General features: G+C 36.2%; 1 protein-coding gene across 2 annotated transcripts in view; it reads left to right on the top strand.

Annotated features, from left to right (window-relative positions):
• The window catches only part of LOC150097096 (histone-arginine methyltransferase METTL23-like), an 85,774-nt gene extending 70,666 nt beyond the window's left edge, over positions 1-15,108 (top strand). The window contains exon 5 of one of the 2 annotated variants that reach the window (XM_090407111.1): positions 12,211-15,108. In XM_090407111.1, the coding sequence (XP_090263237.1) occupies positions 12,211-12,220 (10 nt within the window). In that variant the 3' untranslated portion in view covers positions 12,221-15,108. Of the gene's footprint in view, positions 1-11,716 lie in introns of both variants that reach the window. The other variant, XM_090407110.1, reaches the window with a different exon arrangement.
• Positions 15,109-15,596: the final 488 nt, after the last annotated feature.

The following is a 15,596-nucleotide window of genomic DNA, read 5'->3' as shown; positions in this document are numbered from 1 at the left end:
CAATTCAATAAATTCCTATTCCTCAGTGTTTGGAAGATTAAAGTCACCCATAATGATCATTCGCTTGCTACTATAAGACTAAATTGGCAATGCATTTCTTCATCCTCTACAGCTGAGCCACCAGGTCTGTAGCAACATCGCACCATATATAATTCATTCTGTTAACCTCCACTTCACACCAGATGGACTCAGACTCATTGCTACATGGGATATATTTTTAAGAATAAAGAGAATTAAGAATAAAAGGTTCAAGGTACATTGTGATTGATTGGTTAATTTAGCGCTTTTGTAAAAGTGGTAATTTTTATCTGGTTTATTGTGTTTTTCCCTTAGAAAATTAATATTTTATAATATATTAGTGTACATTTCTTGTATTTAGTGCTTTATAAAGATGAAGTGCATGAAACAACAATTTGATATAACAGTGAGAGTAGTTTAAAAGATTGTAATAGACAACACAAGGAACTGAAGTCCTAATTAGGCACCATCTATGTTTGAAAAAGACAGAAAACAAGTATTAATTAGATCTTAAAATAACTGTCTCCCAGATTTTTGGTAAATTTATACAGGCATATTTGTTGAGGTTTGGAGTATGCTAATGACTGTCTGCCCTTCTTGGATACACTAATCACACAGCTTCCAGATGGTTCCTTATCTTTTTCTGTTTGTAGAAAACCCACACATACAGGGAGATATTTACACAAACAATCACACCATCATCCTTCTTAACAGTATGGTATCCTAAAAACATTAATTCACAGAACTAGAGCTATCTGTTCCAATGAACAATGCTCTGACTGCTGAACTCATTCACTTGTGTTGTACTTTCTTGGCCAATGGCTATAATCCCCATAGGATAAAAAAAAAAAAAATACTAAATGCTCCCAGAAGTCCCTTTTATTGCCTATCACACAAGACTACAGCAAAACTGTTACCATCCCATACATTCAAGACACAGCTGAAAAAGATGTCTAGAGTGCTTAATAAATATCAGCTGTGCACTGTATTTAAACCATATGCCAAATTGACAACTCTCATCTGTTTGCCTAAGGACAAACTATCTTCTTTATTACATCCAGGATTTTATGAAGTGCCCTATTCTTGTGATCTGGCTTACTATAGACAGACAGGAAGAATTGTTGACATCCATCCGCCTTGGTGAACATAAAAATACATCCGGCACTATCGTTATGGCAAGTCAAGTCTAGCACATCATGCCTTGGATACCTTTTCACAGAGGATCAAATGGAAGAAAAGAAAAGTGCTACACAGAAGTCATTGTAAGTCAGAGAGATTGTTTTTGAAGTCAACAGCAGCTTTAAAACATACTCCAAATCTCAAACCTAAATTTACCAAAAATCTGGGAGACAGTCATTTTAAGATCTAATTAATACTTGTTTTCTCTCTTTTTCCAACATGATGGTGCCTAATTAGTATTTCAGTTCTTCTTGTTGTCCGTTACAAGTTTTTAAACTAGTCTCATAGCTATACCAAATTGTTGTTGTTGTTGTTTCGTGTACTGTGACAAACTGTTCTTGTGCTCTGAAGATGCTGGTAATATATATAAATATTACCAGCATAAATATCAATTATTTTCTAATCATCATGTGTTGTAATCAATATCGTGAAAATAAATTAGCATATACTGCCAACACATAAGCCTTTCCATGTGTTTAAGAAACAACAAAGCATGGAATCAGGTAAGTTAGTAAGTAATGAAAATTTGGTAAGTAACACTGATTGTAAAAAGAAGGATATTATTTGGTATGGTGCTCTAGCATAAAACATGCTGTTGATGAGTAGGTAACTTCAAGTTTTCCAGGAGTAAAAATTAAAAATATAGTACATGCAATTCAATTAAACAAGATCATAATGTAGTAGGTACTAACGACTTAACTAGTGATTAGTTCAGTATGAGAGAGGCTATGAAAGGGTTGTTGGAAGAAATGAGAGTGAAGAGTGAGAAAGTGAAAATTGTAAGTATGTTACCTTGATATGATAAAAATGAATTAAGAAGAAGGGCTATGATGGCAAATGATTCGATGTGTAGACTGTATAGAAGAAATGGATGGCAGTTTTTGGATGTGTGGAATGAGTTTGAGGAAGATTGGATTTATTGTATAAGAACGACAACCTACACTTGAATGTGTTTGGTATTAGGAGTCTTGAAAACTAATAATTGGTATGAGACCTAACACTGAGTCTGGCAAACTAAATTATAATGGGAGGAATGGTGAGAATCTGTGAGTGTAAGAGTGACAATGTTATGTAACTGTGTTAATGACAGGAATGGGTGTTATCCAGGAAATGATTATGAGGAGAGAACAAATTCAATTTTGTGTTCACCCAGTTTGGACTCATCAAACGTGTTCAAAGATGTCTGCATATAAAAGGCTCTAGAGAAGAACAGAGCTCTGCAAGTTTCAACTACAGACAAGAGTGTACAAAAGAACATGCAGGTAGCTTATTATGTCTGTACACAAATGCTAAGAGTATCAGAAACAAAGGGGTAGAGTTTATTGCCTTGGTCATTGTGTTGGGACCTCATATTGTAAGCATTAGTAAGAAGGCCTGGCTATCAGAATCAGACATACATACTAACAGGTATTGGGTGTAAAGGGTACCTCATTTTTTAGGAAGATAGACAGGATAGGAGAGGAGGGAGCATGCTGCTAATGATATCAGATGACTTGAATCCAGTTAGTGTTGAGAACTATTATTGTAATACTAATAACAGTTTTTCATATGGCAGTGAGTTTGAAGCCATCTGTTATGAGGTGGAATCTAGCAAGATCAAATGCATAGTGGGGTGCTGTTAAGACCTGGTGGATTGGTTGCTAGTGATGAAGAAATGCATCACCAAATAAAGACAATTGGTGCAAAAAGAGTAATCATAATGGGAAACTTTAATATTGTAAACATTGATTGGGTAGCAGTAAAATCTCATGAAAAAAAAATGAAAATTGAATTTATTGAGCTGTTGCAGGACAACTTGTTGGATTTGATTATATTGTCAGAGGGTGTTTCAGTATAGATGTAACTTCTACCGTCAGGTGGTGACATTAGTCATGTGGTACTCACCTCAGAAGTGGCTAAGATTATAAATGCTCTATTCAGAAAAGGTTATGTGCTGAACTATAAGCAAGAAATTATGAACAACTGAGGAGTATACTTGGTTCAACACAATGGTATTGGTTGCTGGATGGAAAGAATATCGACAATATGCATGGGAAGCATTTAAAAAATATTTAAATGATGCCATATCAGAATGTGTCCCGAGAGTTCAAAGAATATATAAGGTAGGGTCAAACGAATATGTAATCTTATCAAGCAAGAGATTTGTAAGTAAAGAATGATGTGGAAGGAATACTGTGTGCATAAGGATGATGTCCATTATGAAAATTATAAGCAGCAAGCTAGAATAGTCGCAAGTGTTGTATGGAAAGCTAAATCTGAGTATGAAAAGCAACTGGCTCTGCAAGCTAAAGACAACCCCCAAAGAATCCTATTGTTATGCTGCAAGGAAAAGAAAGAAAGAATACAAAATAATAACTCTACTGAATGCAGATGGTGTGAGGGTGACAGATGAAGAAGAAGTTGTTCAACTAATTAGTGCCCATTTTGCTAAAAGCTATCAGCCTGGTGTATGCAACATTGAGCTCACTGCTACCTCTTCACTGGAAGAAGAATCTCAGGTGTATGAGGAGGAGGTATTAGAGCAGTAGCACAAACTGAATGAGAATTCAGCAATAGGAACTGATGGGATATCAGCACTGGTGCTAAAAGAGTGTTCAGCTGAACTGGCTATTCCTTTGATCAGGCTATATAATTTGGGGCTCAGAAAAGGGAAGATTCTGCAGAAGTGGAAAAAAGGTATGGTAATACCATTGTCAAAGGTTGCTGCAAAGATCAGTGTAGCCAATTATCAACCAGTCAGTATCTTAGTGGAGGTGAAGATTTTGAAAAAAAGTTGGTTAGGGCTTGCATTCAGAAATGGATTGACAGAGAATCTCTACTTTGCAATGAACAGCATGGGTGTATTAAGGGAAGGTCATGTTTTAGCAACTTGCTTACATTCTAAAATAATAATACTATTGAGCTAGACAAGGGTAATGGATACCATGATATTTTTGGATTTTGCTAAGGCTTTTAACACAATACAGCATGGAAGACTGTTGCAAAAACTGGAGTATATGGGTTTGGATTATAAAATATTAGCATGGATAAGGCGATGGCTGACTAACAGATGTCAGTCAGCCATCCTGCAAGATTTATGGTAACCAGTAGTGTACTACAAGGATCATTTCTTGGTCCACTGTTATTCAATCTGTACATTAATGACATTGGAATGGTTTGACAGGCGATATACATCTATGCACTGATGATGTAAAGATAGGTAGGGTAATCAGGAATGTGACTGATATGTAGTATTTGAAGAATGATTTGAATAGGCTAGAATTATGGGCATAAGAAACTGGTCTCCTGGTTTCCATTGTGATTCTGATACAGTGCAGAGAGTGCAAAAGAGAGTGTTAAAAATTATATCAGGATTGAGGAATACTGAATATGAAGACAGATTGAGAATTTGTAGGTTGTAGACACTAGTAAACAGTAGAAAGAGGGAGTGATATGATTGAGACTTAAACTTCTGAAAGGGTCATACAGGATTTCAGTTGATGGAATTTTTCATTTTATGGAGGGTGGTGAAAGGACAAGAGAGAGAGCATCCTTGGAAGCTGAGAATGAATGCTGTCAAGAAGGGAATGAGGTCTAGATTATTTTTTCTCTCATAGAGTGGTGCATGATTGAAGTGGATTGTCATTGGATATTGTTTGTGCAAGCGGTGTGAATGAATTCAAGAACAAAAGTGATAGCTGGTGTATGTAGTATGAACTCCCTTGATGAGTCCCTGACTCCCTGGAGGTCTCTCTTAATAATAATAACAACAACAACAACAACATAAATGAATGAATTTTTGTATTAGTTTCAGTTAGAAGTTTTAATTGTCTGTGTGTTAAGTCTTAAGTGCTGTGAGGACATCATGTAGGAGGTTTAATGGAATATTTACAGCACTAGGAAAGGATTAAAAATTAATTTTAATACTTCCAATATTTCATCTCGATAACTGAGACATCTTCAAGGATTACTAATAATGCTTATAACACAGACACACACACAAAGACAACACAATACTAAATAAAACACATGAATGACTAAAATCTTATCAAGGTGGTGCACCCTCTATGGGTGTTTGTAGATTGCCTAGGATATAAAGTGGGACCTCCGACACTTATTGTTTCCCAAATTTTAGGAAATTTTATGCATCAGTGTTTATTTAAATTCAGTTGATTTCTGAGTGCTGCTGCAGATTTAAAAACAGTCTTTCCTTTTTAAATTTACTATGGTGGAGCATAGTGGTTTTCTTCCAGGAGATCTTGTGGGTTATATCCAATACATGGTCTACAAGGCCAGATTGATCATAGTTGTGATTGCATGCAGATGTATGATTTGTGTTCTTCTAAATGGTTGGTCACTAATTTACCTGTCTGTCCGAAGTAAGCCAACTTGCAGGAAAGGGTACTTTATATACTCCAGGCAGCAAGAGAGGAGGGAGCCGATCTTTGGTGGAATGAATGAGGGTAGCAAGTTTCTGGTGGGGCTTAAAAGCTGTGTAGAGGTTATGCTTTTTTTTTTTTAAAGCCCTGGCTATTTTTGCTGATGTGCCACAGATATAGGAGATCGTGATGACATTGCTGAAATCCTTCTGATGGAATGGTGGAGTTTTAATAATGCGATATTGTTGAGAAGAGTGGTGGGGAAGAAGTTTGTGAATGTATCTGCCTTTTTTGAGTGGGTTTTCTATACACAATGAAAGAAAGGTTGCCATTTGGAAGGCTGTTACTAAGTTGTCTAGGAAGGGTAAACTATTGTTATTTTCCTTTTCCATCATGAACTGGATTCTTGGATGTAGATAATTGAGGTGACTGAGAAAGGAGTCCGATGTGTCTGGGCTATGAGGCCAAATTATTATTATTATTATTATTCAGGCCTCCATGGAATCAAGAGACTCATCATTGGAGGACCTTCCTAGGAAACACAAAGTATATCATACCACTCATTGACCAGTCTTGCTCTCACCACTCTATCAGGCAATGCATTCCATGGTTCAACCACCCTCCACGCAAAGAAACCACTCCTCACCCTCTTGCTCACAGCTTCCTTTCTTAACTTCCAGGGATGGCCCCCTTTTCATCACTCCTTCCCGTTCTACCAAGTGAAAGAACTTCCCAGTGTCAACTGTTGAACTCTGAATGGTCTTGTGACTTCGTTTCAAGAGATCATGCAGATTTAAACAAGTACAACTTAGCATATTGAATTGTTCATAGTAGAAAATACTTGCATTTAGTAAAATTCAGATAATATTGTGTTTAAAGTGTAAAATATTAAGATAATAAAATATAACACTTAGAAAGTATCAGTTTAGAAAATTATAAAGATGCATAACAGATTTGGAATTATATTATGTTATTTAGAAGTTTTTCTTTGTGAATTATAACTCAAGATTTAGTATAGTACACTGTAACTAAAATTAACTTAAATATTCTACTGAGCTAAATGTAAGAACGGGTCCAAAGGTTTGGTACAGTTAGTGTGAGTGCCTGAGGCTGTGTGATACTAGGAGCAGGTGTGCATAATAACAGTCACGTGATTGATTTCCTGCTGCAGAAAAAAGTGCTGACATCATTCCGAGTACAAGACTAACATAGTGCCGCACAAGGTGTTTCAGGAGAGGATAGGGACACTATGTGATGCGTAATATAAGGGATCGCAGGAGGAGGAACAAGGCTTTTTTCCCCGGGATTTCGTGGTCGTAAGAAGAAGGTTGAGGTAGCTGGTTCCAGGCAGAATGGCGGACGAGTATGCGTGGCAGCGGGAAGTTTGAATCGAGCAATTCCTGAATCTATGGATGGAGTTTCCAGCGCGACGCAGCAACCATTTTAATTATAAGCGGGCACTGAGTTGTCGATGTTCCTGTGAAGTCCTCAGATAACGAAGATAGCCACTGTGCGTATTGGGGATAGCCACTTAGCAGAAATATAACGCCGCACGTTGTCCAAACAAAGAATCGAACCTCGGGTACCTCCACAACAGTATCAGCCAGTGGACCCATTCCGAAATCAAGTGAAGGTAATGTAGACGTTTTATTATTTGTGTTATTGGAAGCCTGTGAGTGAGTGTCGAATTTTAGATGCAAGAGACTTGATAAAGCAAAACAATATCAACTAGTGAACTTTCAAGTAATTGTTCTATTAGGCTGTAGCCTGACATCGAGATTGTTAAGAGGAGTTTGATAAAGTCGGAGAAAAGAATTGTGAACCTAAATTTTAATGTTAATATGACGGATTGTCCTCAGAATTATTTGAAGGAATTGTTATGAGTAAATGTATTAATAACGATTAAGATTAGGCAATTTACTAGAAATAAGATTTTGCATGCTTGGGATATCCCTAAATGAAACCAGTTTTCCTAACTTAGTATTTGTATATGATTGTAATCTTAACTAGAGTGAATTTATGTAATTATTTAGTGTATATTGAAGTTGTAGAATAAATATGTATTCTTTTTCCAAACTGAGTCTTGCCTGATTAAGAATGTCAACTCACCACTCTAAAATTACGTACTTGTCGCAGGAGGGTAAAGTTAAAGTGAGAAATTTTGGCCACGACTGACTGAAGGAGTTAACAGATAGTTACATATTCTGGGTTATTGGAAGTATCTCCCTGAGTAGTATAATTTGTTATTATAGAGCATAAACTGGCACAGTCTTTAAATTAAATAAATGTGTTTATGCTTGAAAAGGAGATAGAGTCAAGAATCCAGGTTCGTACTTAGAGTAATTGATTTGTGCGTTTGAAAGGTGTGACATAAGTAAATTTGCATATATAACGACACAACACAACCCTATAACTGCCTCCCAACAGTTTAAAAGTCTCGATCATATCACCTCTCCTTGTATTCACCAAACTCTGCAGTCCACATTCTCTCAGCCAATCCTCATAACTAATATTGTAGAGACCTGAAACATCTTTGTTATCTGCCTCTGTACCCTTTCCACAGTTAATTTATCCCCTTCAAATCCTGGGGACCAAATTTGAGAACAATAGTCTAACTGTGGTCTGATCAGAGTCTTATACAACAGAATGATAACTCTTTTATCTCTGCAGCTCAGCGTCCTTCTCAGTATTGCAGCAATCCTCTGGGTTACTTTCACCACCTTTCCAATATGCTTCCTGAATTTCAGTTTTCTATCAATCATCACTCCCAGATCTCTTGTCCTCCCCCCCCCACTTCCTTCAGTACAGCTCTTCCAATTGAGTATGCAGCCTCCCATCGATGTATTCCAGACTTCAAGAACTTACATTTTGCTTCATTAAACCAATACCCCCATTCTTTTGCCCATCTGTCAAATTTATTCAAATCCTCTTGCAGGGCTGCCACATCTGCACTATTACTAATAACCCTCCCCCAGCTTCACATCTTCGGCAAACAACTGAATATCCCCTTGCAATCCATTGACAATGTCATTGATATAAAGGTTAAACAATGCAGGTCCCAGTACTGAGCCCTGTGCAGCCCCACTTGTAACCTTCTGCCTCCTTGAAACTGCCCCACCATACACTATTCTCTGATACCTATCAGACAGCCAATCCTGAACCAGTTGACCAACCTGACATCCAAACCCATGTACTGTAACTTAAATATCAGCTTATCATGTGGTACCCTCATCAACTGTTCTTGTCACTTTATTATAAAAGGCAATCATATTACCAAAGCAAGAGCGCCCCTTAAAAAATCCATGTTGATTCTCACAGATAACATTACCTTCATCTGCCCAATGCTGTATATGGTTCCTCATTAATTTCTCCAAGACCTTAACAACTACAATAGAGAACATATCATCTACATATCTTACTAGATAGAAGGTTTAAGAGGGCTGAGCGTATTACTTTTTTTCAAAATTTTCCATGTAAAAATTGGCAAGATGGGGTTGAGAGTGGAGGGGGGAGGAACCCATAGCAGTTCTCTCTATCTGTTCGTAAATTTTGTTTTTCCAAGAAAAATAACCAGAATTGATGCAAAGGAAAGAGATCTAAGATATCAGAAGGAAAAACGTTTTTTAAGAATGCTAAGGTGTCGTATAAGGGAATATTGGTAAACGGTTAGGTGATGTGAAATCTTACCAATACATCTATATTATTTAAAGTTAGATTTTCAATCAAGGTTTTAAAATGGATAGAGTTTTTTTATATAGGATGTGGTAAGTCCATTGAGGGTGGGGTAAGAGAGTTAGCCAGCTGTTTTGACAATTCGTAGCATGGAGCATCAGTGGCATCCACTATAGGTCTTGTGTGTGGGGGGGGGAATTAGGTTTCTGAATTATAGGTAAACCATATATCCGAGGGGAAAGAGAACCAAAGGGTTTGAGTTTTTTTGTAATGTCCTGTGACCTGGAAGATACTTTTTAAGTAAGTTTTTTAACTTGTGTTTTTGTAGGATCATTATCTAATGAGTGCGATGTAGGTAGCACGATCTCTGAGAATAATATCCATTTTTCGATTATATTGCATGGCATTACCCTTATCTGTGAGAGCAGCAAGTTGACCAGAAGATAAATGACCTTTTGGAGGTGACTACTGGTAGAGGATATTGACAACGTCGAGTCTGATGTTATTAGATATTTCCGGAGCTAAGCAACAGATTCCGTGTTCTATGTTGTACATTATGTCTAGCAACAGCACTTCTTTCGGTGTGACTGCAGAATTGTGGTCAAGGCTTAGGGCACTGACAGCATCTTCGTTGAGAGTTTTCGAAGAAAGATTCACTGCTGCGTGGAGCAGTTGAATTTGCGGTTGTGATTTAGATTTACACAGAATTTAATACTTTTTGATGTGCTTATTTTTTAGTTTTAGGAATTCTTTTTGTATGGATGCTTCTGAGATGTCCATGAGAATGGACCGAAGTTCAGCGGTGAGGATTTTTTAAAAAAGTATAACCTCCACACAACTTTTAAGCCCCCACCGGAAACTTGCTATCCTTATCCATTCCACCAAAGATCAGCTCTCTCTCCTCTCTCAGTGCCTGGAGTACATAAATATCTTGTTTCTATAAGTTGGCTTACTTCAGATAGACAGGTAGATTAGTGACCATCCATTTAGAACACAAATCATACATCTGCAATCACGACTATAGTCAATCTGGCCTTGCAGACCATGTATTGGATATAACCCACAGGATCTCCTGGAAGAATACTACCATCCTCCACGATAGTAAATTTAAATAGGAGAGACTATTTTTAGAATCTACAAAGGCACTCAGAAATCAACCAAACTTAAATAAATACAGATGCATAAAACTTCCCAAAATTTGGGAAACAATAATTGTTAGAGGTCCCACTTTACATCCTAGGCCACCTACAAATGCCCATAGAGGGCAACCACCTAGATAGGACTTGTCACTCGCATGTTTCATTTTGTATTGTGTTGTCTTTGTGTGTGTGTCACAGGAGTATGTGTAATCCCTGAAGATGTCTCAGTTATTGAGAACAAAATATTGGAAGCATTAAAATTAGTCTTTAATCCTTTCTTAGTGCTGTAAATATTCCATTAAACCTCCAACATGAATTTTAATTCTGTGAGAGACAATGGGAGAATAGGAGGTCATCCCTGGAAGCATATAAAGGTCATGTGCATGTGAACATGAGAAGGTTTTCTGCATGGAGAGTAGTGAATGAATAGAATGCATAAAATTAGTAGGTGATGTAGGTGAGTAAACCAATGCTAATTGTGTTCAGGGCAAGGTATGCTAATTGTGTTCAAGGCAAGGTATATGATATGCTTGTGTTGAGGCTTAAGTGCTGTGAAGAATTCATGTTAGAGGTTTAATGGAATATTAACAGCACTGAGAAAGGATTAAAACTAATTTTAATACTTCCAATGTTTCGTCTCCGTCACAGAGACATCTTCGGGGATTACAAAAACTTTTTGTAACAACACACACACACAAATACAATACAAAGTGAAACTAAAGTCCTATCTAGATGGTGCACTCTCAATGGGCATTTGCAGGTGGCCTGGGATGTAAAGAGAGATCTCTGATAATTAAAGTTTCCCGAATTTTGGGAAGTTTAATGCAACTGTATTTGTTTAAATTAGGTGATTCCTGAGTGCAAATGCAGATTCAAAGACTAGTCTTTCTTTTTTGAATTTACTATGGTGAAGCATGGTAGTTTTTTTCCAGGAGATCCTGTGGGATGTATCCAAAACATGGTCTGCAAGGCCGGACTGACTAGTCAGTCCTGAATTAGGAATCAACCTAATTTAACAAATACGGTTGCATTAAACTTCCCAAAATTTGTGAAATTTTAATTATCAGAGATCCCTCTTTACATCCCAGGCCACCTGCAAGAGGGCGCACCACCTAGATAGGAGGTGTGTATGTTGTTACAAAACGTTTGTGTAATCCCCAAAGATGTCTCTGTGACGGAGACGAAATATTGGAAGTATTAAAATTAGTTTTAATCCTTTCTCAGTGCTGTTAATATTACTAGTATACTAAAAGTTTATTTCTTTTTTCAAAATTATTTACATTGTTGGATTAATTAAAAATATTTGTGTAAGAACAAAAAAAAATTAATATAATTTTTTTTAATTCATAGTTCAGACTGGACAATAGAAAACCTTTTAATTAAGTGGAATCTCACCTGCATCAATGTACCAGTTGAAAACTTTGGTGCAGATACTTCCAGTGTAGCAGAATCCAATCTTCCTGGACCTCATACGATACATTTACTGATTATTGGACTAAGTGATTCTTCTAAAGATTGTGCTACTGTGAGGTGAAATTTAGCTTCCACAGAATGACAGTTGAAATGTCACTGAAAGCCATGTTTTGATAGTTTTGCTTGCATTTGGAATTAATTAATAACCAATGAAAAACTTTGAAACTAAAATGGTGGTTAATATTTATGTATCATCATATATTATATGAAATATTACATACAAGGAGGGGGGGCTGAAATGTTCTGATAAACACCTAGAACAAAAATTATATTAAAGCAACTAATATAACCACAAGAAAGAACTTATCTTAAAATCCTTTAATCCCCATGTTTCATCAGTAATTTGTAATAATTTGTTCTTTTTCTTTTAGGATATATTAAGAAGAACATTTCAGATGTTTTGATGAAACTGAAAAACACAGAGATGTAGGCTGTCATGACGTTTTTCATGCTGCAAGAAAAGTCTGCAACTGAGATTCACCAAACTTTAGGGGGCTGTGCCCTAGCATATCCAACAGTTGTCAGATGGGTGGCCAAGTTTAAAACTGAGCATCCTAAGGCAACAGATGCCCTCAGGGCAGGAAGACCTTCCACAACAATCACACCTGGAAACTGCTATGCAGTGTATGCCATAATCCTTGATGATAGATGAATGCGAGCTAAAAACATTGCAAAGACTCTGGGAATATCCAGGGAATGAGTTGGAGTCATTAATCACCAACATCCGGACATATCAGAAGCTCTCAGCAAAGTGGGTCCCCAAACGTTCGAATGCTGACGAAAAAAAGAGAACTTGCTGTCATTTCGAGGAATTTTGGGTCATTTTGAGAAATCAGGTGCAAATTTTTTTTGGCTTATATTGTGACTGTTAATGAAACATGGCTTCATCACTATGACCTATATGCCAAACAACAGTCAATGGAGTGGATACACAAAGGTTCTCCATGGCAAAAGAAGTTCCGAACCCAAACGTCAGCATGGAAGGTTCTTGCCATTGTCTTTTGGGACATAGATGGTGTAATCCTTACCAAGTACCTCAAAAAAGGTGAAACTGTTACAGCAGCAGTTTATTCAACGGCTGTGAAAGAAATGAAGGAGGTACTGAAGGAAAAATGCCATGGAAAACTAAGCAGAAGCATGTTGCTTTTGCAGGACAATGCTCTTGCTCTCACTGCTGATGAAACCCAACAGACAATACCGAACTTGGGCTTTTAATGTCTGCCTCACCCACCCTATTTGCCAGACCTGGCCTTAAAGAAACACTTGAAAGGAGCAAAATGTACCACAGATGATGAAGTCATATCTGCAGCTGAGGACTGGTTTACAAATGATACAGCAGCATTGTAATAAGTGTATAACACTTCATGGGGAATAAGTAAAATAATGTGTAAGTTACATGGTTCTATCTCAATTCCTTCATGGTGATTATCAAAACTTTTCAGCACACCCACGTATATCATATTTCATCAGTATAATATTAATATTATACTGATTATTTAATAGTGATTAAATTAAATACTGTTACTATTTTTATACCTTTTTTAGTTTCCTTCATAATATGTGATGATCCTTTTTTTTTATTATTGCTGATGTGGCAACATAAAATCCAATACCATTTTCTTTTTCTGCAGATAATCCAGTCTGAATTTTATTTTATAGGATTATTGTGCAAAGAATGTTGTAGTTAAAATGAAATGAATTTTTTGAAAAAATACTGTTACTATTTTTATACCTTTTTTAGTATCCTTCATAATATATGATGATCCTTTTTTTTATTATTGCTGATGTGGCAACATAAAATCCAATTCCATTTTCTTTTTCTGCAGATAATCCAGTCTGAATTTTATTTTATAGGATTATTGTGCAAAGAATGTTGTAGTTAAAATGAAAGTTATGAATTTACTGACTTGTGGAATTAAGCTGTTTATGCTGGGATATGTTTGTTAGATTTTTGTTGTCCATATGCATGTTATTCCTCCACTCTGAGGGGATGGATTTTATTGATATTTGGATCTAATTTCAACTTTTAAAGTCATCTTAATTTTGTCATCCAAATTGGTTTAAATTGGTTATTTTTATTGTCAAAATTTAGCATAATGTTATTATAATTCTCATCATCATGAGAACTTTCATGCAGCAAGAGCTCATTGCAAGAAATTTGTTTTAGAACCCACATAATCAGTTGTACTACAGCTTACAATAATTAACTGTCTACATGCTTCCTGTCCTCTTAGATAATGAATTCTATGTGCCCACCACTACTCTCCATGCAAAAAAAAAAAAAAAAAAAAACTACTTCTCACTTCTATAGACAGCTTCCAAGGATTTCCCTCTTCCCTGTGTCTATATGCCAAATACTCCTCAACTTATCTGTGTCAGTCTTCTCTTTGCCAAACTTTACGAAATACGTTTTCTCAGTCTGTTCTCGTAAGTTGATATTTCTGTCATCATGCCCTTTCTAACATTTCTTCATTCCATTTGAAATCCAGATAACTAGATTTTTCACAATAGTCCACATATATGATCCTGGTTTTGTACAGTGGAAGTACCACTCCGTTACTCCTGGGCTATGTACTACTCATTATTGCAAAAAAAAATTTCATTAGTAATATTTTACAACTTTCTGTCTGAAGTTCTAGTCTTCTCTAATGTTCTGATTTCCTGTTTCTTTTTTTTTTTTTTAATGCTGCCTATAACTTGATTTTCAGTTTTTGTTTGTTTGCCCTAGTCATCTGTTTCACTCAATATTATTGTCAGTCAGTATTGACATTGTCCTGTTGGAAATTGGGTCTGATCCATCTAGGATGTGAAGAACCTTTATTATTGCTTTTCAACTGAAAAACACTAATAAAAACAGGTCTCATATGGAGGTAGAAGGGTTTTTCATGCTGCATAAGAGACAATCCAGCTAGAAACCACTAGAAACACAGCTAGAAACCATTCCACTCCAACTGGCTGGAATGATGTTAATATATGTCTATAGTAGTATAATATATGTATATAGTATATAGTAGACAACACAAATATATATAATAGACACATATATATATATATAACACAAATATATATATATAACAACACAAAATATATAGTAGACAACACTATAATATATGTATATAGTAGACAACACAAATAATAGGACTCTAGCGTTGATGTATAATTTTTTATTTTTTATTTTTAATTAGAATTTTTTTTTCCCACCAGAGGTCAGGCCAGCAATTGTGGTAGCGGTTGGTCAGTGTCTTTAACGAACCAGTTTGATTGTAGTATAGCTTGTTTCTTGTGTATATTTGTATACACATTCTTGTGTATATGTGTACGCTCCAGAAGATGACCTTGACATAAAGGTCGAAACGTCGAATTGTAGATTTTAGTTATATTAAACTAAAGTTTTTATTCAAACACGGTAGTTGTCTCCATAATTTTCAAAAATGCATTCGGATCACCGTGCAAGCCTAAAAGAAAGGATTCAGATCATCCATGGAAATGATACCCACAAGCGCTGCAATCGCTATGGTAAGCTAAAAATTCGTATTTCTCTCTTGATCAATCGGCTGGCCTTTTTAAAAAGATGCAGAGACAATAACCTTATTCCGATCTGCATCAGGCTAAAAAAGAAATTTACGTCCGCTAAGGCATTCCGTATCTATGATTGCACAGAAAAAGCAATGCTTAGAGAACAAATTCAAACAGCCCACCAAAACCTAGCTACAACACAGAATCTGGTTTCTAAATTACAATCAGAACTATCGAACTA

Source organism: Typopeltis vanoorti, chromosome 17 (assembly GCF_054136105.1).
Source record: "Typopeltis vanoorti isolate ZY-2024b chromosome 17, IOZ_Tvanoo_1.0, whole genome shotgun sequence".
Lineage (NCBI taxonomy): Eukaryota > Metazoa > Arthropoda > Arachnida > Uropygi > Thelyphonidae > Typopeltis > Typopeltis vanoorti.
Note: the sequence above shows the minus strand (reverse complement) of the source record. Positions and strands in the feature narration are given on the sequence as shown.